Below are 25,207 nucleotides of genomic sequence, written 5' to 3'. Positions count from 1 at the left end.
GCGGCATGTTATCAATCGATAGTCAGACGACGGACGCTACATACTGACCATGAACGCATCTGGTCCTTCAGCTCAGAGTAGCAGGAGCAGGAGCAGAAGGATTTATTGTCGAAGCAAAAAGCAAACGCACCTAAAGCTCTACTGGAGAGGCCAGACACACCGCCACCCGACGGTAAAGATCAGAGTCAGCGTTCTGCACATATTGACCGTCATCTTTCTTGTAAAATGTCCGGTGTAATCGGTAACACCGGTGTTGTCACAAGTTTATTAACCGGTGGGAAATTTACCTCACTGTCACATCAATACCAATGACCATTACAGGCATCGTACGGTACCTTCAGTACTGTAGAAAAAGAGTACCGTCACTTTTTAAAAATTTTGGCATCAACTTGGTAACGAAGTATCAGTTCTCGTGACATCCCTACACACACACACAAGACGATGTCATCTGTCTCATCTAAAAATCACAAAACGTCATGACAAACTCTGACACGCAAACCCCTCCAAATACTCTTTTACTCCCAACGTTTGCCCTCGCACAGATAAAGAAAATGACACCTCTTTATACATACACATGTGTACATATATTGTAGTGCACCCTAGGCTGTACCAATATAAATATTTATATATACATTGGTCAATTTCCCTGTATTAAATAAGCCAGGTCTAGTAGGAAAGATGAGAAAACATAAAATCATAAAAATATGATAATAAAATCTCACCAACAATATTGCAGTGGCCTTTTCTGTCTTCTTTGCCCCCAGATTCCCCACTAGTTTCACATGAAAAGGGATAGTTCAGGTGTTTTTAGGTGGGGTTATACGAGATAGTTCTCCATAGTCCGTGTATTACCTACAGTAGATGACGGTCGGCACGCCTCCAGTTTGGAGAAACAGACTGGAGTACTGAAACGGTAGCAAAGCAACGTACTACTGCGGACGGGGGCAGCAGCAAAATGTATTTTAGACACCTAAATGTTTAGGCGTCTATGTGGAAAATGCTTTTTGTTGCAGTACCACAGTTGGCCGACTTTAACTCACCGCACAAACTAGTCTGGTGTCTTTTAGGTCTGCGTGTCAAAGTGATGCTATACTCTGTATATCAGCGACTCTAATTGCAACAGGAAGCTTAAAACTAATGCCATTTTGCAAATGAAGAATAAAATATCAACAGTAACGTCTCCCCAAAATTAACTATAGTTTACAACAAATTCTTTGTTAACGTCCCCCTTTTCCCTCATGCAAATCTTAGGACAAACCACAGCTGTTTCACACTGTACAAGCTGCACAATATCACTTATTGAGTGCAGGTGTAGCCTCAAATCTGGAACAGTCAAGTTTGTGTTTCTCAACCTGATAATATCCTTTCAAAAGGTAGATATTTCAGGAATGTAGACACAAACACCCAGCCGTCAAAACCACCTGCCCTGCCACCCACCCACTGTCCCGTCCAGCTCATCACAATCAGCACAAACCAAAAAACAAGAGAGGCGAGAGACAAAAGACAGAAAGAGAATGGAGGTGGAGGACGGAGGGGGGGGGGGCAAAATGCTGAGCTTGAGGAATGCCATTTTCTGTTTACAACCAAAAGGGGGAAAGAGAGAGTGTCAGAGAAAGTGTCAGGGCGCCTCACTCCCTCTCTCCCCACCCCCCCGAGGCCATGTCGGACACACACATCCTTTAAGAATCTGCCCACTTCAACCAGATTCGTCGTAGCTCGGCACATTTTTTTCTAGAGGACAATGTGAATGTGCACGATCAACATTATCTACAAGTTGTAACACTGAAGGTTTCCTGTGGATCCTGGAAGAATAGCTGCTGTAGGAACTTTTTCAAATCATGTTTTTGGGGCATTTCTGCTTTACTAGACAGTAAATACACTGCAGGGAAGTTGTGAGTGTGTGAAGTTTATGAGGCAATTTCAGGCATACTGTAAACACTCATAGTTCTACAGTAGTCATAGTTTATAGTCATTTTCGGTTTTGTATATCGTCACTGGAAGAAGTCTTAATAGAAACTAACTAGGCCACTGTTAAATATTAGTACAGTTAGGATTATAACCATATATACATCTTAGAAATACTAGGGGTGTTCAGCGACGTAAAATTACTGTTTTTTTTCAATGGAGTCTGGTGGCTTTGGCGAAATGTAAACCGGCGAAAATACTCTAAATATAGCGTACACTTAAACTAATATTGATTTTTTTTTTTTAGGTGGGCCTTTCTTAACGGTAGCTGAACTAAGTTTTGCTGCCGACCACGTCCACAGCAGGACAGTATAGCTGTTTTTTCATGCCACATATCTTAGCCTTCATATTTTGCCTCCTCAGTCTTCACGATTCATAAAAATAAAACATTTAAATGCTTTGTCATCTAGTGGACTCAAACACTTAAACGTGGTAAGTCCAGTTATATCTGTATCAGTAGACGAGCTGTTGCTGATTCGTGTCCTGATGTCGCCAAATTGGCTGTGTAGCTCTAATTGACAAGACGGGTGAGAGGCGGGTTGGACGCTAATTGATTCCTGCTGAGACGGCGGCGGCGGCATCGAGATGTCATTTCAGCCTCTCAAGGCAAGAGTCTTCAGGGCTCTCGCTGATAAATGTGTCACTGCTTCGCGCTCGTGTGTGTGTGTAAAAAAAAGCTGGCAGGGAACTTGTGAGTCGGAAGGAGCTCCCCGAGCCAGCGAGCGTCTAATTAATCCCAACTCCTCCAGTCTTAACGAGGTCTTAATTACTCTCAGTGACTCTCTCAAGACGAAACGGCACAGACCTAAGCGTCTCATGCTACATATATGATTGTCTGGTCAGAAGGCAAGAGCTTTCACTGCGCAATTAAGATCCCGTGTGTGCTCTATGTGTATGTGCGTGCCTGCTCATCTGTGCCTGAAACAGTTGTCAGCTCAACCCACTTCCCACACCGAGCGGGGTGGCCATTGTGCGTAAGAGGCTCATCTTTAAGAACCAGTTTCCCATAGACAAAGTCCATTCAAGTCCAATTAGGGGAAGCCATTCAGGGCCCTAATTCCCTTACAGTGAATCTGCCTGATCCTCCGAACACATGCTACTTATTGTTCCCCGGGAAGGAGGGGGGGGGGGGGGGGGGCGGGGGGGCGGAGGAGGAAGAGAGAGGGTGAGAAAGGAAAAGAGAAAGAGACACTGACCCGGATTTTGGAAATATGGTAATGATGAAGGTAATGAATGCAATGGGACAATGAAACAGGACACACACACACATACATACACAGACAGACAGCAACAAGGTGCACACACACACACACACACACACACACACACACACACACTACCAAAGCCTTGAAAAGAACAGCCTCGCTCATCACAAATAGGATTATCCATGATTCATTTTTTTATTAAGCGAAATAATATCTGCACAGTTCCTCCCACAGATGAATATGATGGATTAACTGGGATTACGACTCAATTAAAACTGAATTTGAATATAAACCACTATTTGCATAAAGTGTGAATAATAAGGAACTTCTTAAAGGATTGTAGATATATTCTTCTTATTGTTAACAAATCCCATGAAAAGAACAAAACAAGCAGCTGATATCTTCCTCTGTGCCATAGACTTCCATTGTTGTTCAAAAACTATTAAAAACACATCAATGAGCCACACTGTGTCACTGGGTGACATGCTCCTTCATTCTAATGAACACACACACTCTAGTTTATCCTGACTCAATCCCACATACGCTGTCCTGCTAATGTAAATGCTCACTAAAGCACCAAATGTGTATTCTTCCCCATCTGAAAGTAGTCCCCCAAGAAATGCACTTTTCCTTGTGTTTGAGTAACGTTTGCTGAAAGCGACAGCGTCCAGCTGTTTAATGAGATTAGTTAGCCTTAGAATAAACTACACATTTGTGATTCGACCAATAATATATATTTTTTTTTTTTCATGAGATTTATTCAGTTTAAGAAAAATGTAGAATATCGTATCAGTTTTAAGGCCTTTACACACCAGGGGCGGATAAATGACACAAAAATGCAAAATACTTGAATATTATATGTCTAGGGCTTTTATTGTGAAAGGTAAGAACGGAAGAAGAGGATCTGGTCTGGGCTGGGTAATACATTTTGCCGTCTTGGTTCGGACTACGGAGCGATGCGAAAGCTCTAAAAATCGACCTCATTCAAAAAAAAAGTGCCGCTTTTTTGCCGCGTAATATTTGCGTTCTGTGTGAAAGTACTCATGCCAAAAACAACGGTTTGAAAAGTTATATTGGCTTGCGAACTAATGGCCCGGTGTGTTAAGGCCTTTAGTTGTAATCCTTAATCAAATTGATTCTATTTGTCTGCATTTTTTTTTAGCAATAGGAATTCAAAGTATTTATATGAAGTCATATCCTCAGTTGTTTTCATTGTTAGCGGCAGAGTCCGCCACTCTCATGCTGGATTCAGCTTTCCCATAGCAAGAGGGATTCACAGGGAATGATGCGTGCATGCAGTGGTGGAAGAACTACTCTGACATTTGACTTAAGTAAAAGTAGCAATACTACAGTAAACGTCCCACATTCAAAGTCTTACTCAAGTAAAAGTACAAAAGTATTAGCATCAAAATATACTTAAAGTACCGAAAATAAAAGTACTTATTATGCAGAATGGCCCATTTCAGAATCATATATATTATATTACTGGATTATAATTAATGATGCATTAAAGTTACATTAATGTTGTAGCTAGTAAAGGTGGGGCTCATTTTAATCACTTTATATACTGATGGGTAGCTTAATCTATGATAATACATCATCATTTATTAGTTGATTTATATTTTTTATTATTTTATTATCTACAAAGTAACTAAAGCTGTCAAACAAATGTAGTGGAGTAAAAAACATTTCCCTCTGAGATGTCGTGGGGTAGAAGTATAAAGTAACAGAAAATGGAAATACTCAAGTACAGTACTTCAAAATTGTACTTGAGTACTAGAGTAAGTATGTAGTTACATTCCACCACTCCATGCATGTAATTTAGTACTACTGTGTTGAACTTGATCTAATTGCTGTACGTTAAAGATGCATTGCGGCTGTAAATATGACTAAACTTGTAGATGTGTGAAAGGAAAAAAAGGGCAAAACTAATTGAACTTTTTTTTTTTTAGCTGTTACACGGTATAGTTTCATTCCTTAAAGCTCAGACAATAAATTCCAATAGAGACACGTTTTCATTCCGATAAATCCCGCTGTTTGTGACTTCAGTTACAGATCGAGCCTGTACACTACAGTAATACCGTCCATCTGCCGAGCAAAGTTTCGGGCCAAAGCACTGCAAATATCTCCTAATCTAAATCCATGTTTGTTGAGATGAGGGAGATTAATTGAATATCAGTTTGGAGATAAACCCCGCAGATTGGAGATTAGATTAATTTTCAAAGCTAATATCAATATCCAGAAGATATAAACTGAGCCTATGCATTAACTCATTAGTCCTAATACATCAATTTTCCAAATTAAACCCCAAAGCCACAGTTTGATAGAACACATTAAGTATATTTACTCAGATAACTTAGACGATAAGTAAGCTGATTATGGAAAATTATCAATGTCAGCATGTAACAGTTTTAAATGATTAATCTTAGAGAGATATTCATTCATTTACAGTCTCTTCTGCTCTGAGATTTTCAGAAAGACTGAAGTTTGCAAATGTGAAAGGATTGCCGGCATGTATGTACAGCCACTTCATTTTATTTAATTTATTTACATTCACTGCTTTCTAAACGGTGTAGGTGTCACACAGAGAATTAAAGCAAGCTCAAGTATCTCGGATTTCATTTATTTACAACAGTGGCCATTTTTAGGATTATCGCTGTCAGTCATTCTCACTTAAATTATAATTTCAGGCAATAAAATGTGACTTTTTGGAGGGATTAAAAAGTTTTAAAGCGTGTTGGTTTGTCAAATTTTTGATAGTTTGACAAAATTCAACATTTTCCGCTTTTATTGTCTCAATAACACTAAACCGAGTGTCTACTGGGCGCCGTGATACCCATTTCTATCACTTAATGGACTCCCAGTTAATGACAAATCAGACTCACATGTACTGGGAGCAGGTAGGCTTAGCAACCTTGTGTTTGCCTAGCAACCTGGTGTCCCTGCGACCCTTGTTGCCATGGCAGCCGATGAGGATGTGGCACTGCAACGAGGAAGTGGTCACCACAGATACGAGCCAAAGGGCAGCTGGTGTGTGTGTGTGTGTGTGTGTGTGTGTGTGTGTGTGTGTGGCTGCTCATTTGAATACAGCGTCCTGAATCCGTCGAGGAGCCGTATGCTCCTTTTGCAAAACACGTAGCAGCCTGTAAACACAAAACAATCAGCGCCTTTGTTTTAAAGCTGTTGTTCTGTTGTCATCCCTTTCATTTGTTTGTCAACCCCCTCCCCTCGCTCCCGCTGTCATTTTCTCAACCCCCCCCAACACACACACACACACACACACACACACACACACACACACACACACACACACACACACACACACACACACACATCGTCTCCTTTTTCCTTCAAACTCATTTTCTTATTTATTCATTTTGATTTTATTTCCTTTTACTACTCTCTTTTTCTTCCTTTGTACTTGTGCGTCCTGTCATCCATCAAAATCAATGCTTCTACTGTGATCACTTGTGTGTAAAGAAAAGTTCAACTTCTCATTTTATGTTAGTGAGAGTGAGAGTGAAAGCGTTGTTGCATGTGTGTGTGTGTGTGTTTTGGGTGAAAGGGAGATGGAGGTTGAGGTTTGGGTGTGTGTGTGTGAGAGGGAAAGTGGGCGTTAACACCCCCCCCCCCCCCCCCCCAGGCCGATTAAGGCCAGAAACTCTAATTATGCAACAAAGACGTGACAGACTGGAGCACCCATCTGCGCTATAGGGTCTCACACACACACACACACACACACACACACACACACATATACACATATACACATATATATATACAGAGTAACGGAATAAAACACCAAACTGAATAATATCAGACGACAAAATGCACAAAAGTCACAAAGTGTGAGAATATCATGGTGAAAGTTTGCGACATATGAGATCAGAAAACAATCATGAACAATAAAAAAAAACACGCTGTAACCAAATGCTTCACACAAAGACGCATACCTGTTTACAACAGCTCATTGTGACCCATCTGTCACTGATTTTTGAGGTCTGATTCTAAAGATGTCATTGAATTCCCAACGTTTAATGTCCACACTTGGCCTGACGGTGACTGCGGTGCTTCTCACATCGCTTGTCTATTCGAGTCAGTATGAGCCACGTATTATTGTTCTGTCTCCCATCTCCTTACAAGTGTATATATGTTTTTATTTGAACTCAACATGGTTCAATTGTCATCAAAATGCAAATAAAACTTTTTCTATATCTAGTTTTGATCATCGAACAGCAAAATCTTAACATATCTTATTCTTAACTGTGTCCAGTAAACAACAGTGTAGTTTTTGCCCCCTAAAACATTTTGTGTTCATCCCAGTCAGTCGCTACATTTGACCCAGTCGGTCGCTACATTCGTCCCAGTCGGTCGCTATTCTCGACCCAGTCGGTCGCTATTGTTTACCCAGTCGGTCGCTACATTCGACCCAGTCGGTCGCTATTCTCGTCCCAGTCGGTCGCTATTGTTGACCCAGTCGGTCGCTACATTTGACCCAGTCGGTCGCTATTGTTGACCCAGTCGGTCGTTATTCTCGTCCCAGTCGGTCGCTATTGTTGACCCAGTCGGTCGCTATTCTCGACCCAGTCGGTCGCTACATTCGACCCAGTCGGTCGCTATTCTCGTCCCAGTCGGTCGCTACATTCGATCCAGTCGGTCGCTACATTCGACCCAGTCGGTCGCTACATTCGACCCAGTCGGTCGCTACATTCGACTCAGTCGGTCGCTACATTCGATCCAGTCGGTCGCTACGTTCGATCCAGTCGGTCGCTACGTTCGATCCAGTCGGTCGCTACATTCGATCCAGTCGGTCGCTACATTCGATCCAGTCGGTCGCTACATTCGACCCAGTCGGTCGCTATATTCGACCTACTGGGTCGCTACATTCGATCCAGTCGGTCGTTATATTCGATCCAGTCGGTCGCTACATTCGACCCAGTTGGTCGCCATGCGAGCTAGACCCAGTCGGTCACTATACTAGCTAGACCCAGTCGGTCACTATACTAGCTAGACCCAGTTGGTCGCTATATTCGACTCAGTCAGTTCTTCTATTCGACCCAGTCGGTCGCTATACTAGCTAGACCCAGTTGGTCGCTGTACTCGACTCAGTCAGTTCTTCTATTCGACCCAGTCGGTCGCTATCATCGACCCAGTCGGTCGCTTTGCTAGCTAGACACAGTCGGTAGCTATTCTCGACCCAGACGGTCGCTTGCTCCATCCAGTCGGTCACTATACTGGTAAAAATCATCTTTACCTCCTACAATCTCTGGGGAAATAATTATTCAGGATGGAAACAAAAAGACCAATAAAGTCAGATGAAAACAAGACACAGAGGAGAGACTTGAATAAAGTCGAACTAGGAGAGAACGCTGATAAGAGGGTCATACGAGAGAATAAATAGGAGAGAAACACTAGACAGAAGAGAAAGACGGGGCACGGTCTTACCTTGACGTCTGAGAAGAAAATTTTGAGCATGTTGGAGGATGGGTAGCGGGTGTAGAAGAACATCAGCTTGGCCTTCTTCAGGTGGTTGGGAGACAAGCCCTCCTGAATCTGAATCATAACAAGTTAAGGAGCCAACAGGCAGTTGTTTCACTGAAACCCTAATACAGACAGATCTGTGATACGGCAAAAACAAACACGACAAAATACGTTTCCCTAAATAGAATGCAGTTTGGTTGTATGTGAACGTAATCTGTAGAAGACAGGGCTGCAAATCTTACAACCTAAATACGTCCCTCTGTCATTGAGTTGAGACAGAACTTATCGTTGCATGGGCTCCACAAAGAACCAATGGGAGCACCTTTATGGGTGGATAGAGAACTACAAAAACTATGCTCACTTCCCCTTTTTTATTCATGAATTATTAAAAAGCAGTGGCCGGTGCAAACGTGAGAGTGGCAGTGTGCTGAGAAGATTTCAGTAACCACAGAGTGATTAGTGCCAGAGATGGAGGGACAGCGAGGAGTGACCACTCCAGTAAAAGTGGAGTGTTTGCCGACGCTACTGTTAATCACAACCACAGAAAATTCAGAGATACAATAAGAGAAACAACCCAAAGCAAAAGCAAACACGAGCACCTGCTGGCTTTGGATCAAATCCCACATTCACTCCTGCATCTCGCCGCCTCTGCAGCCCCGGAGTCTATCCCACTGTCTCAACAAGGAAAATAATAATTGTGGAGGCCCTGGCTGCAGGGGCGCAGAGTGTGTGTGTGTGTGTGTGTGTGTGTGTGTGTGTGTGTGTGTGTGTGTGTGTGTGTGTGTGTGTGTGTGACGGTGTGTATGTGTGTGTGTGTGTGTGACAACAGCTGTGCCCCACCACGCTGCCATTTCCCCACCACATTAACAGCCCTATAATCTATCAGAGAAGATGAGGCAATCAATGGAACCCCCTGCAAGGTCAATTAGCACAGAGACAAACACGCACACACATCCACATACAGAAACCCCAGGGGCCCTATATGGCTGGAGAGAGGAGCAGGGAGAGAGGGAGAGAGTAGCATCAGCAATCGGGAAAAGAGAGAACAGAAGTGGATAAAGAAGAAGAGAGAAGGAGCAGTTTCAGGACAGGAAGTGGCATTTTCTTCACTATAATTGTTTTATATTATGTATATACACAGAGACAAGGATATTGAAGAAAGTGCAGCTGTGCCTATTATTACTATTAGCTGAAGGGACGGGGGTGTGGTCTGCCAGTTACCAGTTGTGACGTTTTTTTCACTGTTGTCCTAAAACACAAATGTGCTGACGCAAAGGAAACTTTAACCAAGATTATATCTGATCACGACACAAAATTTCAGTCCTGTCTCCTTAAAATGACGTTCCCATTAGATTCAATTAATCGATTTGTCAAGTATTTAATACTCTTATCAACATGGGAGTGGGCAAATATGCTGCTTTATGCAAATGTATGTATATATGTATTATTGTAAATCAATTAACAACACAAAACAATGACATATATTGTCCAGAAACCCTCACAGGTACTGCATTTAGCATAAAATCATAACATGTCAAACTGCAGCCCAACAGGCAACAACAGCTGTCAGTGTGTCAGTGTGCTGACTTGACTATGACTTGCCCCAAACTGCATGTGATTATCATAAAGTGGGCATGTCTGTAAAGGGCAGACTCGTGGGTACCCATAGAACCCATTTACATTCACTGATCTGGAGGTCAGAGGTCAAGGAACCCCTTTGAAAAAGCCAGTTTTTTCCTCGCCAAACTTTAGCGTAAGTTTGGAGCGTTATTTAACCTCCTTTGCAACAAGCTAGTATGACATGGTTGGTACCGATGGATTCTAGCTTTATAGTTGAGACTGCTACAACCTCCGAAAGACTGATTGCGTTAAAGAAATGAATGGCGTTGCATTAATGCGTTATTATCTTGTTAACTTTGACAGCCCTATTTTTTACTAAACCTAACTCAGTAGTTGTGTTGCATTTTTGTTTTGATGTCGTAGTCCTTTAAAGCCAAACCATGATGTTTTTTTACTAAACCTAACCCAGTAGTTTTGTGGCCTAAACCTAACTCAATAGTGCATTTTTTGTTTCGTCTTGTTTCAATGTACGACGTTAATCACGTGTTTATAACTGTTTAAAACTACACCGTAATCCTGGAGAAAACACATTTCCCTCCAAACGTAATTGAGGATGCAGTTTAGTTGTATGGGAACGTCATTTTGTAAGAGACAGGGTTGAAAAGTGATCTGACTTGTTACAAAATGACAACGACACCAACAACACTTTGCCTCAATGACCGAGAGGCGAGCCGTATTGTCATCCATCATTCATTTAGCAGCAGGTACGTCAGGTCACCGGACAACAACACCATCGCCTAGTTAACATTCATACCAACCTGTCACTATCTGTGTGTTTAGGCCACATAATACACTGTGTTCACTTTCTGCAGCCCTGCCAAGCACATGAACACGAGCAAACACACACCAAAACACACAAACATGACTCAGAGTTTGAAGCAATAATGGCAACAAGATAATGATGTTTGTGTGTAATAGTAGCTCTTTCTCTTCCTCCTTCTTTCCTATCGGTGTGTGTGTGTGTGTTGTGTTCATCCTGATGCACATCTGTGAATGTGTGTTTTGTGCAGGGCTCACTGTATCAGCTGTAACTTGACCTTGCTGCCAGGTGTGTGTGTGTGTGTGTGTGTGTGTGAATGGGGTGAGGGGGGTGGGGGGGATAAATTCATAAATGAAAGGGGGACATCTGCTCAGCTCTGTACAAAGGATTAAAGATCCACAGACCTGAGCGAGTGTGTGTGTGTGTGTGTGTGTGTGCGTGACTGTGTGTGTGCGAGGGCCTCTCAGGTGAACTCTGATCGATGCAAAACACCTAAACCTAACTGCCAGGCTTCCTTGAAGCCTTAAATCCACCGACAATGCCGTCACCATTTTATCCCTGCCATGCAAATCAAACTATGATGTGCTGCTTAAACTAGAGGCAGAGAAAGAGACAAAACAAGAATAAAGACGGAGTGAGAACGAAGAGAAGTTCAAACAGAAACATTTTTTGAAAAGGATCACGTTTAGATTGAGGGAGCAACGACGTTTGGCATGTTCTCAAGAGCTTAAGCTACACTTAAGAAATGTTTGATGCCAAGAAAGCTTTAGAGTGTTTGGATTGCACACTACAACATACAATATATCCTGAAAGAAATAGGTTAATAAATTATGGCTGTCAAAGTTAATAACAACGCAAATTTGCTTTTGCGCCACTAAATGCATTAACGCAATTGATCTTACGGAGGTTGTAGCTGGCTCAGTTTTAAAGTTAGAGTAAAGACTCATATCATATGAAACTAGAATCCCTGGAGAATCCATCGGTACCAACCATGTCATACTAGCTTGTCGTAAAGGAGGTTAAATAACGCTCCAAACTTGCGCTCAATTTTGGCGAGGAAAAACTGTCATGTCTATCTTCAAAGGGGTCCCTTGACCTCTGACCTCCAGATGTGTGAATGTAAATGGGTTCTATGGGTACCCACGAGTCTCCCCTTTACAGACATGCCCACTTTATGATAATCACATGCAGTTTGAGGCAAGTCATAGTCAAGTCAGCACACTGACAGCTGTTGTTGCCTGTTGGGCTGCAGTTTGACATGTTATGATTTGAGCATATTGTTTTATGCTAAATGCAGTACCTGTGAGGGTTTCTGGACAATATCTGTCATTGTTTTGTGTCGTTAATTGATTTGCAATAATAAATATATACATACATTTGCATAAAGCAGCATATTTGTCCACTCCCATGTTGATAAGAGGATTAAATACTTGACAAATCTCCCTTTAAATTTCATTTTGAACAAAGAATGTGATTAATTTGCGATTAATTGCGATTAAATATTTTAATCAATTGACAGCACCAAAATAAATGTAGTAGTATAATAAATTATCATCAGTTGGCAGTAAAACTATTTGTTAATTGTACGTCATGACATAAATTATTTCAATAAGTTTCCATATAATTCAAAATATAATAAGCGATGGTGACACACTCATATAAATGCATTTAAAATAAAATAAAAATCAGGGGTGCAACTTGATCATCTTTTCATCAATTAATGGCATAATAATTTATTCCATAAAATGTCAGATAATGATCAAATAAAAGCCTGTTGCAATCTCCTAGAGACCAAGTTGAGCAAATTATTACTTTTCTTGGACCAACAGTCCAAAAATCAAAGATATTCCATTTACAATGATAGAAATGAGAGAAAAGCAGCAAATCCTCACATTGTGGAAGCTTTTTGTTTGATTATCAAACTTGTCAATTCATTTTCTGTCATTTCAGGACTAGCAGTATCAGACGTTATCATATAATAATATTAATTAATAAATCGACTGAATTCATAAGATAAAAAAAAAAAGATGCATTTCTTATAAAAGTGAAGATTATTAAAAATGAAATGTCTTATAAAAAACACCATTTTTTTTTTAGATTTGTTTACCTACAAAATAAAAAAGGCAGGGGTGAAGGGTGGTTAATATCTTTGAAATACTAATGTCCAATTTCAAAGACTTTTTTCTTCTTCCAAATGAATGGAAAAAGCATTTTGGAATGAAACGGCTCAGCAGGATCAAGAGACGTGTCAAATATTTCTGTCTTTAATTAAAGCGACATCTAAATTGGCTTTGAAGACGACACTGTGATCGCGTCCCCGTCGCAGCTGCAAGGAGTTCCTATTCGTCAGGTTCAAAGTCTTGTTTTTCTTTTCACTTTGTTCTTCAAGCGCGCACGTGGGGGCCTGTTTGTGTGCAAGTGTGAGCCAAAGAGGGTGTGCATGCGTAGTGGTGGCCGGGAGAAGCCCTCTCCATATGAAAGGTTAGGCTGGAAAAGATAAACAGCTACCTGCAAACACCTGTCCACATGCACACGCCATGAAAGGGAGTGTGTGTGTGTGTGCACTGTGAAAGGTAGCAAAACACACACAGCTGCCGGGCAACTGCGAGCGAAGGCCAACAAATGAAAGCGAGTAGGAGACGTCGACAACCACAGGGAGAGAGACTACTACCTAAAAAGTGAACAGGAAGCCAACGTGGACGTTTTAGATGTTACACTTCTCCTTCTGTGTGCCCACACACACATTTAGAGAGCTTCCATCAATAAGGCCAAGCATTCACCTGTTCCTCTCCCCGTGCTCTTTGAAATACGATTAGCTTTGAGCTCCTATGAACAAGGTCTTACCTCACACCCACCCACCCACACACACAAACACAGCGAAATATGATTTGCTTTGAGCGTTTATGTACAAAGTCTTTGCGATGAAAGAGAACCTAACAGCACAAGAGCGTCTCAGACAGCGTGTGTGTGTTTGTGTTGAAGAGGGAGCTCACTAGCCTTTCTCAGCACCTTTTAAACACCACAACCTGCTGCAAAGACTTAAAAGAGCTTGAGAGAGCAGCGTGCGACCTGTTTAATCTTCCCCCTCTTGCAAGACCCATCGCGGCCCGTTTCATCTCCCCCCCACTCAGCGAGGAAACAAGAGACCATGAACCAATTAATGCAGATTAATTGATATTAAAGACTTTCTTTGACGACTGCCCGCTGCCACTGCCGCCGCCGCCGCCGCCTCTAAGATGTCTCGGTGTGTTTGACTGCGTTCAAAATGTGACTCTTGTAGAGCAGAGAATAAAAATGTATGCCAATTTAAACTCTTTCCAAATGCTAACAATAATTATGTTATGTCACAGTGTTTCAAATAATTCTTACCAATACCAATATGTCCCAATTTCCTACTACATGCTTATTCCATATGGTATGTAGAGCTGGAGTTAATTAGTTATAGATCAAATAAGTCAAATGACCCAACATGAGGACGGGAATATCATGCGCTGATGTATAAAAAAGGGGGGTGAGAATGTATCGTGATATACTGTAGAGCTGCAACGATTAAATCGATAAGTTGTCAACTATTAATTAATTAATCGACAACAGTTCGAGTGATTTTTTTTTAAGATATGAAAGTTCTCTGATTCCAGCTTCATAAATGTGAATATTTTCTGGTTTCTTTCCTCCTCTATGACAGTAAACTGAATATCTTTGGACAAAACAAGACATTTGAGGACGTCATCTTTGGGCTTTGGAAAAACACTGATCAACATTTTTCACCATTTTATAGACCAAACAACTAATCGATTAATCCAAAAAATAATCGACAGATTACTGGACAATGAAAGTAATCCTACTGTATATTTTAGGTTCTATCGTTCAGCTCTAATGGCATGTATTATCTACTAATGTTAAGTATATTTATCTTGCAGGTAGTGTGTAGTTTCAGTCTTCCGTACTGAGGAAAATGATGCACTGACAGATGTCAATCAAACTGCAATTTAAACTCAACAAGAGCAAAGATTGAAATTTGTTTTTAAATGTCTTCTCACCGTCCTACTAGTGAGCCGCCTCCATTACTTTAGTGCTCTGAGATGTGACACCATAGGGTCCGTCACTTGCAAAATAGTGATTGGATTTAGTGTGCATAATAACAGCTTTGACTATGCTGAATGTTGTCACTTTTAATGCACGGGATACTCAAAAATAATTACTATGTATTATGGAGTTTAACACATCTTGATTCTAAAACAAGACTAACAACTTTTAAAAGGTTTAAAGCACTTGCAAGCACAAGAAAACACACTCGTTCGCTCACTCTCACACACACAGGTCTAGTGATAAGGATACGGTGCTGCCCGAGTAAGGCGATATGTCGGCCATGTCTTGCAGGTCCCCACACTCCGACTTTATGAGGGACAGGGACAGACCCTCCTGTCCGTGTTGTCCCGGTGAGCTCTGCCTGTGGTGGTGGTGGTGGTGGTGGTGATGACTGAGATGGCCCCCTCCGAGGGATGCCATTTTGGTTCTGAGGCTGACAGTTTCCCGGGTCATGTCCATAGAATCGGGAGAGGACCGATGATGGTCTTTGGGCCCTGGAGGGTAGCCGGCTCCACCCCCGTGTGAAAGGGGGCTCTGAAAGGGGTAACCCATAAGGGGGAGAGGGAACGGGTGGCGAAAGGGCGGAGGGCTGAACCCGAGCGAGGCCGTGAGGGCGGAGGGGTGGAGGGAGGGGTGGTGAGGAGGAGGAGGAAGAGAGGGGTTAGTGTTCTCCCCTCCACCTCCTCCTCCGCCGCTCTTGCGCACCACCAGCGGCAGCGCCTCCGTTTGGTCGTGGGGCGTCGGCACGCCGCTCAGTCTGCCGCTCAAACCGCCGAACGAATCCAGCGGGCTCGGGACGATCACATCGCCGAAGCAATGCAGCCTCTGGTTGGAGGAGTGGTAGGTAGGGGTCGGACTGCCGTCGCCGTTCATACTGAGGGCCAGGGCGCCGCCGAAGCGCGAGTCCGGGGTGAGGGAGGGGAGGGGGCCGAACGGCGGAGGACAAGAAGAGGACGAGTTGGAGGAAGAGGAAGGTGCGGCCGGTGTGCTGCTGTGGCAGCCGTGATGGTGACCGACGGCCTGCTTGGGCGAGGAGAAGCCCTTGACGACGGTATCGACGACCTGCGACACGGCACAGTTCAGTTCCTGCTTCAGCGTCTCTGCTAGCTGCCTTCCTCCTCCTCCTGCTGCACCTCCTCTCCTCTTCATCGCCCTTTCTACATTCCTCTCCACCTCCCCCCTGCCGTCCACGTCCTCCTCCATCTCTCCGTCTATCAGGGCCTGTTCTCGGAGGAGGGCTCGTGCCCGGTCCAGGAACAGGCCCGGGTCCAGCTCTGACAGGTCGTCGTTGCTATGCCGACCTCTGTTTCTGTGCCTCTCCTCCAGGCCGTCAGAGCGAATACTGTCCTCTGACAAGTTTCCGTCCTCCTCTCGTTCTCCGCCTCGGTCGGCCTCTCCGCCCTCGCCGTTCTCTTCCTCTTCCTCCGTCTCGGAGTCGTAGATCTGGTAGAACTTCTCCTGGAGTTGACGCAGCTGTTTCTGAACAACAGAGGATAGAGAAAGTTAAAGACGAAGTCTTCTGAACCTAAAGGTCACCTGTTACCATAAATATACGAAAGGAGAAGTGAAACTAGTACAGCATGCCTTAGATTACATGGAACCCACTTGGTGGACTCCTCTCTAGCTGCAGATTCAAGTAAAAGGATAGCATGTAGGTATGCCTTGAATCTGTGCCACTTTGAAAAGTTGGCCTTCTTTTAGATCCTGAAATCCAGGGTCCTTGTTGTTTTCATTGTGCCTTGTGTTGCTAAATAAACTCTTGAATGTCAAAAAGTTGAGAACTCAAGACTTAAATTAAGGCATCCACCGTCATCAACTCCCATTTTAAACTAGAACAATATATATAAGAGGTGGAGCGGCTGGTGTTTGTGGTGCATTTTAGCTGCAAACGTCTTCTACCAACCTGCATGTCCTCCAGTTGCAGTTTGAGCTGTCGTCTCTCTTCCTGTCTCTGCTCCTGCCTGGAACACACTAGCTGGGTGAAGCTGTGTTGCTGCTGTGGCAGACGCTGCTTTCTCTTATTCTCCCTGTAAACCTCGCCAACGCCGACCACGCCGCCTCGCGAGCCCGGAGAGCTCAGGAGGGAAGAAGGGCCGTCGCTCCGGCTGTGGTTGTGGCTGCCGGCATTGCGGCTGCTGCCGTCTCTTCGGTGGTCGTTACTGCTGTTGCTGCAGTTCTCGTTTTCGCGGTTGCTCTCTTGGTTGTGGTCGCCGTTGGGCCGGACCAGCGGCGAGTGACTCATGCCGCGGATGATGTTTTCCACGCGGGCACGCTTGGCACGAAGGTGCTCGTCCGACAGCCTGTCCAAGTCGAAAGTGGAGAGGGAGAGGGGCTGAGGGGGAGCGTGGGAGTTTAGGCTCGAAGGAGGCAACGGTCGCCCGAAGGAGGAGGAGGACGGTGGAGGAGGAAGAGGAGGCCCAGGAGACAGGCAGTCAGACGGGCTGTCCCGGTCGCGGGACGAGTTGCTGCAGGCGTCCTCGGCGTGGATCTCTGAGCCGCCACTAGACAGAGCTCCACTTCCCTGTGATAGAGGACAGGAGGACTGAATTAATAAACATGATTTAATGGATCATTGAATGAGGCTTGAAGACTATTTAGTGGCTTGTTTGTTTGGTGACTAAAACTATTCATTGGTTATAAAATCTGAAACTGGTTAATTGATGAATGGACTTAACGAACCTGGAAGCCTGAGTCGCTCCCTCCGTTCTTCCCCATGTTATTCTTCAGTAGCTGAGAGATGATGGTAGCACCAGGGAAAGGCATTATGGCGTCTTCGTACGAGTTGGCCCTCTTCAGCAACTTCCTCAAAACATTTGACTTCTCTCCGTCGCTGTTGGCGTGGCCGTGGCCGACCAACGAGCAGTCTCCATCCTGATCGGGGCCGTGTGATTGGTTCATGCTCTCGAGCAGGGTTTCCCTGGCGCGGCTGAATAACGCACTGGCCACGGTCCTTTTCACCCCGATGTCGACGCGTCGGCGCTTGGTCTGTCTGGTTAGGAGGGTGGTGCTGTCATGATCAGGCATCACGCAGGGGAGCTAAACGGACATGACCAGGGGTCCTCACAGACACGCAGGATGAGAAGAGGTACCTGGACAAAGACAAATAAACACACTATGATTTTAACCTTTTAATATCATCTGGAAAATTAGATCTTTATAATTTGGCAAAATTGTGCATAAAGTGATCATTTTTCAGTCGGAGAGAAACCCAATCATTGACAATGGTAGCTACATTTAATGACTCTTCATTTTGAAACTCTAGCTGGTCTTTACAGAAGAAGAAAATATGTTGAATATATAGTTTGAATTGTGAGATATAATAGCGCAAAAACAGTTTAATTCAAATCAGTTGACTTTGTGGCTTTTAATAACTATGTCATAGAATCAATTCTCCACATTTCAAAGATGACTGCAGATAATGTGCTTGTTTTCTTTCCAAAATAAACCTCATCTTTTAACTTTTTAACTATCAAACAGTAGATATTAATTAACACATATAAAAATCTCTCACAACAACAACTCAACCAGCAAAAGCGAACGGGGCAGCCACTTTTAACCATCACCAAATTCACAAAATGACTCCTAGTGCATTTCTCGACCAAAAGCCAAGGGGACCACTGTGAGAAAAAAACAAAAACACGACACACTCTTTAAAATAGTTCAAGGAGATATTCCCACAGAGAAATAACACCTGCCTGTAATAACCAGAATCACTTCCCATTTCCTCCACATCCCCTGAGGGCTAACCTTGATTTCTGCGTCTTGTGAGGAGCTGTGAACAATCGACAGACTCTCTCTCATTGTCAGAGGAATTTCACTCCACTCTCAAGAAAAAAAAAAGCAGATTTTTCTTTGCGTGTTGGTTTCATTTCTTTTTTTACTTCTTCACATGAATTGAAATGAAACAGTACTTATCTAACAATTCTAAAAGCAGTGATGTTGTTGAACTTTGGGTATTTTATTTTGACAAGAAACGTCTTATAAATGCTGCCACTTTGGGGTTTTAACAGGTTCTCCACATACTGCACAATCTAAGCTCGCTTTCTTTTTCTGTCATGAGTGAATATATCTCATCTATTATACGGCAAGAGGAGAGCGGTTCACCTGTAGTATAGTGGCGGGGAAAGCACTGCAGAAAGGTTAAGTTTCTCTGTTGAAACTATCCGAGGGTCTGGAAATCCAAAACTATCACCTACAACTGGATTCATTTGACAGAGATAATTGCAAAAAAAATCCAGAAAGTTTGAATTTATTGCACACGCTGCTTTGGTCTTTAATTTAGGGATCAAATCAAATGGACGTAGACAAACTAACAACCTAAAAAGCATCACCAAAAAAGAGCCTTGGCCATTTTAAAACAGGTAAATGGTGTATATCTGCTTGCACTTGTGTCTTCACACACATGCATACAGGCAGCGTTTTTCCATGTTACATGTTTGCATCTGCTTTGCAAGTGATTTCAGGGTCATGTCTAGGGAAATAATTCACAAATTAAAGCTGCTTCCTACAAACAGTTGACAGGAGTTGAGCTGTTTTCATTCTACTGTTAAAATGCATTAAAACAAGAACTGCAGCACGACTCAGATTATTAAAGAAAGACCGTCAAACACACATACAGACTGAATCGGGCACATCAATTTAGATGCATCTGCAAAAAGCTCACAACAGCCGACAAAGCAGACACTGTTGTGTTCCTGCAGAGCCATTACCAAATGAAATAGTTCCCAAGCAGAGAAGGGTTAGTTTGAATGTGACTCCGAGTTTCAGACACACGTCCGGCAGTGACCCAGATACACGCACTCACACATGCAGTACATGCATACACACTGTCTGTTTGCATGATTGGTTCCTCAGCATTACACACACACACACACACACACACACACACACACACACACACACACACACACAGAGAGAGAGGGGAGGTAGAGAGACAAACAGTTAAGATTAGGGGGTCCAAAGAGCTTGGAAACTTTTGAAATTTGTGTCTGGGGTCAAATCGAGGGTCAAAACAGTCATCAGTGTAAAAACAGAACTGTCTGCATCCGTAAAACACACAAATGCCTTCATCACGAGTTCAACAACCGTTTAAAGGTGAGCACTGAAAGGAGATGTGAGAGTGTGTGTGTGGTTTATGTATCAAAACAGAAACTTCAGTTTTAATCTCAATTTGAAGAGCAGGAATAACTTGCTCTTCAATTGAGAACTGAAATGGGAAGTAACTGATGAGTAACTGTAAATGGCTTATTTCCATATAGAAAGAATGTGGTCGCTCTTTGCTAAATTCATTTCTCAACTAAAACTCACTTTAACCATCTTGAATACTTCATATGTAGATGTTTTAACATTTTATACAAATCTTAAAATGACAAAAATAGAACAAAAGGTCAAAATGGCTTTTGGAAATGTAACTTTTTATACTTGGTGGAGGTCATAATTAGCACACCTTTTACTCCCTTGTGCACCTCTAATAGGAGCCAAATGACGAGGTTATTATTGATAGCTTCAGTGTGAAGTGGATCATTACTTGTGTGTCCAGAGCCTGACACAAAACACAAGCTGCTACTTTTACGCACGGCAAAAAAATAGAGAGATGGTTTTGTCGTGTAGTCCAAACGACAATTTAGTCCGCGATAATGACACGACAGCGGCAGCTCTGACTGACACACATGTCCATGTTAAACAAGCCGTTTATTATTTTATTATAAAGCCTGTAAAGTTGTATTAAAGTGGCGAAGAGCTGTGCCAAAAGAAAGACTCATTTCTGATGAAATGACAGATCAATAAAATGAAACTTGAATATCCATCACTTCCCACATATAGTTTACTTTCATTTTTATGACTTTCTATGTCATATCAATTTTGATAATATTTTAAAAAACTTTTTCTGCTATTTTTGATTTTTCAATGTGGTTACTAGAGTTTTCCCCTTTTATTCTAGAAATCATGGCTCGTTCCTTTTTTCTTTTTTGCACCTGAATGCCAGGAGCTTTAAAGCCTTTGGGCTATTATCATAGTCTTTTTGTCTCGTAAAGGCGAGGGCTTTTTCTTGAAAGACATTTATTGGATTTGGAAGCCGCTGTCAGAGTTTGCGTTAATTTGAGAAATAAGAAGTAGGACTTTAAAATCAGCAGCCGATGAAAAAAAACACCAAATCCAAAATCCAACGGCAGGTGCGTAAATCCAATATGAACTCTGCAATAACCACAAACTGGCGACCAAAGTGCAGCGAACAGGGAACAAAAAGCTGATTTTAATTTTTAAACCAACTTAAATGAGATATTTCTCCTTCTTACAGCCGGTAACAAACACCAGCAGTCCGACACTAACGCGCGTAAAGTCGATCTGAAGCAGAAACACTTTCGGAAAATCGTTCAAAAATCTAAAACCATCTGGATCCCCGATGTGTCTCCGAGGATGGACCGACTCTAACAGTGGAAGGAAAGTTACACACATACTATATATATATATAAGAGCCCACGAGTGACCATAATAATAATAGTGGTAATAAATAACTTACTTCTCTCTCGAGCGTCTTCTCTCTCCAAGTCGCTCCGTCGAAGAAGAAAAGGAGCGAACACCGGAGACAGATCCGTTCACATCAACAACACCGTCATTTACTACCGTGAAGCCAAGTGGAGACGGAGGAGGAGCGTGCACGGGCGCGGGCGTGAGAGAGAGAAAGCGTTTGAGAGAGAGAGAGAGATAGAGAGAGAGAGAGAGAGAGAGAGGCTGCTCTAGCGCGCCGCCTCTCCTCCCGGTGCTGGTAGTGTTTAGTCTCGAGCGCACCGTCTCCCGGTCCGTCCGGTACTCTCTGCGCAAGACTCTCAATAAGAAAGAAGAAGAGACGCGCGTGTGAAGGATACGTGAAGACGCTGCGTCACCGGCCCACGGAGTGAGGTAACGACTCCACCTGACCAATAAGAGGACGAGGAGCACCGGGTGGATCTTATTTATAAGGATGCACCCGAAAAACCAGCGCGCACAGCCAGAGAGAGGAGAGGAGAGAGGAGAAGAGTCAGCTGGAGTCAGAGTCAGGTTCAACATTTCTCTTTTTGAGGAGAAGCTGCAAAAAAACCTTTTGGTAGTGTAACATTAGATTTATTTTTATAAAGACTTATTTTATACATATTGTATTCTGCTCCTTAAGTTAGATCTGGAACTATATAATCATCACTCACCTTACTTGCTTGTAAAGTGAGTGATCATTAAGATTGGCGGAGTGATATGAAGTTAAGAAGGGATGTTAGTTATGGGTGTTCAATTGTCCTACGCTGGAGTTGAGTCATTAAAGTGGATCCTGTTGCACAGCCGGAGCTCTTGCTTCACCCACAGCCCTACAGTAGTTTAATTCAGTAACACGTACGTTTAGAGTTAAGGCAGCGAGAAGCCTGCCTTACACTAGAATAAACTTAGTTTAATTTAGACTTCAAGGGCATAAAATGTCAATTTTTCTCTGTTTAAGCATGATTTTATTTTATGACTAAAAGGAGGCTAACCAGTTTGTGATACAAATAATCAGTAAATCAAAGCACTAAATTTAACATGTGTACTTACATCCCGGTTTGTGTCGTTAAATAAAAAAATAACTTGTTCACATTTTTTTTTCAAAAATGTCTTGTTTCATTGTGTGCATGCACTCAACTCTATATGCAGTTTTATAATAAAATCTTTGAATTTCTTCTCATTCCTCTTCACTCCTACAAGTCAGAAACTATCTAAATAAATGTATGCAGCTTGTAACTGCTTGTACTGCTTGTGCGTTATTTGGAAACAACCGTGCGCTTCTTTGCGCGGAGCTTCCTTTGTCATTCAAAGAAAGTTTTCCACACAACGCAGAAAAATGACACATATAAATTGTGATCAGGGGAAACTTCCCCTCTGCTCTGGAGATCAGAGGTCAGACAACAACCTGGAGCTGATAATGTTTGGCTCAAGGATACTTCGAGCTCCATCCAGAGAGCTGTCCGTCTGTCCGTCCTTCTGAAGACACCGGATAAAACACAATCACAGGACAATATTTCCACGCTGAGGCCTTTTGAGAAACAGGCTGCTGGATTAAAGATCCGGATTTTTGATTTATTGCATGAAAATATCAGCTTTCCTTCGTCTCAGTTCTTATGAAACACCCTGATCTTTAAATTAAATTACACTCATTAAATACAAGTTGTTGCATCTTTAAGCACGTTCCTCCTCCAGAATCACTGATGATTCACCGCTTTGAGTGCGCATGCAGGTAGAACAAAAAAATAAAAGACAGAATTTGGACGCATCATGTGTTAATCACACTACAAAAATGTATGAAGCGAAAGAGATTGTAAAATATTAAAAAAATATCAGTTAAAACAAGACAGAGAGTGTTAAATTCTCCTGGTTTAAAACAGGTGGAAAATGATGTTTCTGTATTTTAATGTTTTCCCAAGAAAATAAAGAGGGAATGTGCGAGAAAAGACATTTTTGGTTTGATTTTTAAATATGATTTTAAGATGATTTAGATGAGACTCGTTGGGTGTAGAGTTGTGCAGCCTGCTGCATGCAGAGGTATGCAGTGCAATAAAAAAACAAACTCATTTCCTACTATAAATAAAGCGCATTTGTAATCCAAAGTTATTGAGATGAAACTATTTTTCTTTACACATTGTATTCAAACGAGGTCATTCAAAAAATGGATTCTCCATCATGAAATATCATCGGATCCTCTCTCTGTATCTCTGTGTGTATCCTCTCTGTGCACGGCAGCAGCGCCACTTATCCGGCGTCTCTCCTCTTAACTTCATTACGCACGGGAATAATCGGCATTTACACGAAGTTATACAATTTATTTCGCGTCCTCTTCAGCGTGCCGTGCGGGGTTAATTTGTAGAGAAAAGATAAATATTAAAAACACAGGAATGAAATGGAGTATTTCCCCCCGAGGAGACAGATGTGTGTTCCGTGCTTTAGGCAGGTCGCATGCAGAGGCAAACAGGCCTTTTTTCTAATGATCCTCTTTTTGCCAATTATTTGGCGCAGACGTGAACTTCACAATGCGACACACAAACTTGCATTTATTGCTGTAAAAGATGTGACCTATTTGAGAAAAAGGTGCCCTGGGTAATGCCATTTTTTGTAGTTTGGTAACTTTAAAATGAATGTGAATATTTCCTCTTTATGAGGAGAAAATGTTTAGAGGAGACAATAAGGCTCCAGAGCTTCTGGAAAATATGCATTTGGATAAAAAAACAAACAGTTTCCTGACTGTGAGGCCAAAATAGGAGTGGGCGGTGCTGTATGGATGTGGAGAAGAATCCTGTTATCTGTAAAGAGGAGGGGACAATTTTGCTTTTCATACAGCTTTGCTGCTGAAAATGGGAGAAATTAGACTACAGAAAAAAAGGACATTTACAGAAGAAAAAAAAGCCAAAAGGAGTAGAAGGGCAGTTCCTAAATTTAAAACACACAAAAAAAAATAAGAGGTGTTGCTACTTAACAGCTACATATTGACCAAGACCTCTAAAGAAAGTGTCTCATAATGCTTTCAGTGTTGGAAATATTTTCACAATCAAGAGTAGAAAATAAATGTTTAACTGGTTGACCTCCCTGCATGTGTTTACTCGCCTGATGTGGCGATGACCCCCACTAGTGTTTGTGTGATGGAGAGAGAGTCACACACACACACAAAGAGCCAGAGAGAGAAAGTGTGTGAGAGAAAGTGTGTGTGTGTTTCGGTCATGGCCAGTCACCCCGAACCGTCCCTCCCGTTTACTCAGTGCAGCCGAACGCCGACATCCCAGAGTGACCTTACAACCCAAATACCTCCTGCTGCTAATATCACAGGATTTAACCAAAGAGACAAACTGACAATCCAAACAAAAGAAGCACAATACGCCTCACGTTTAGCCGACAGTCTGATCCAGAGTGACCGTTTTCACACAAGAGAGAAGGAATACAGTAACACCTGAGGTAGCTTTGAAATGGAAAGCATTATTCTCACATACTTTTGAATGGGATACCCATGACTATTACCTACTGGACACTGTGCAGTAGGCTAATCCCCCAAGGACTAGGTGCTACTTTTTATTTTATTTATTCATATGCTTTGCTTTTA

The 25,207-nt window shown here is 42.5% G+C and overlaps 1 protein-coding gene across 1 annotated transcript in view; it reads right to left on the bottom strand.

Annotated features, from left to right (window-relative positions):
- Window positions 1–21,952, bottom strand: part of prox1a (prospero homeobox 1a) — a 43,587-nt gene extending 21,635 nt beyond the window's left edge. Inside the window, exons 1-5 of the mRNA XM_074627433.1 lie at window positions 21,641–21,952; window positions 17,800–18,209; window positions 17,024–17,641; window positions 15,370–16,599; window positions 8,616–8,723 (exon numbers count right to left, since the gene is read on the bottom strand). Coding sequence (XP_074483534.1) covers window positions 8,616–8,723; window positions 15,370–16,599; window positions 17,024–17,641; window positions 17,800–18,144 — 2,301 coding nt within the window. The 5' untranslated portion in view covers window positions 18,145–18,209; window positions 21,641–21,952. The remainder of the gene's footprint in view (window positions 1–8,615; window positions 8,724–15,369; window positions 16,600–17,023; window positions 17,642–17,799; window positions 18,210–21,640) is intronic.
- Between the last annotated feature and the right edge of the window lie 3,255 nt (window positions 21,953–25,207).

Source organism: Sebastes fasciatus, chromosome 24 (assembly GCF_043250625.1).
Source record: "Sebastes fasciatus isolate fSebFas1 chromosome 24, fSebFas1.pri, whole genome shotgun sequence".
Classification (NCBI taxonomy): Eukaryota; Metazoa; Chordata; class Actinopteri; order Perciformes; family Sebastidae; genus Sebastes; species Sebastes fasciatus.
This window is presented reverse-complemented; position numbering and strand designations above follow the sequence as displayed.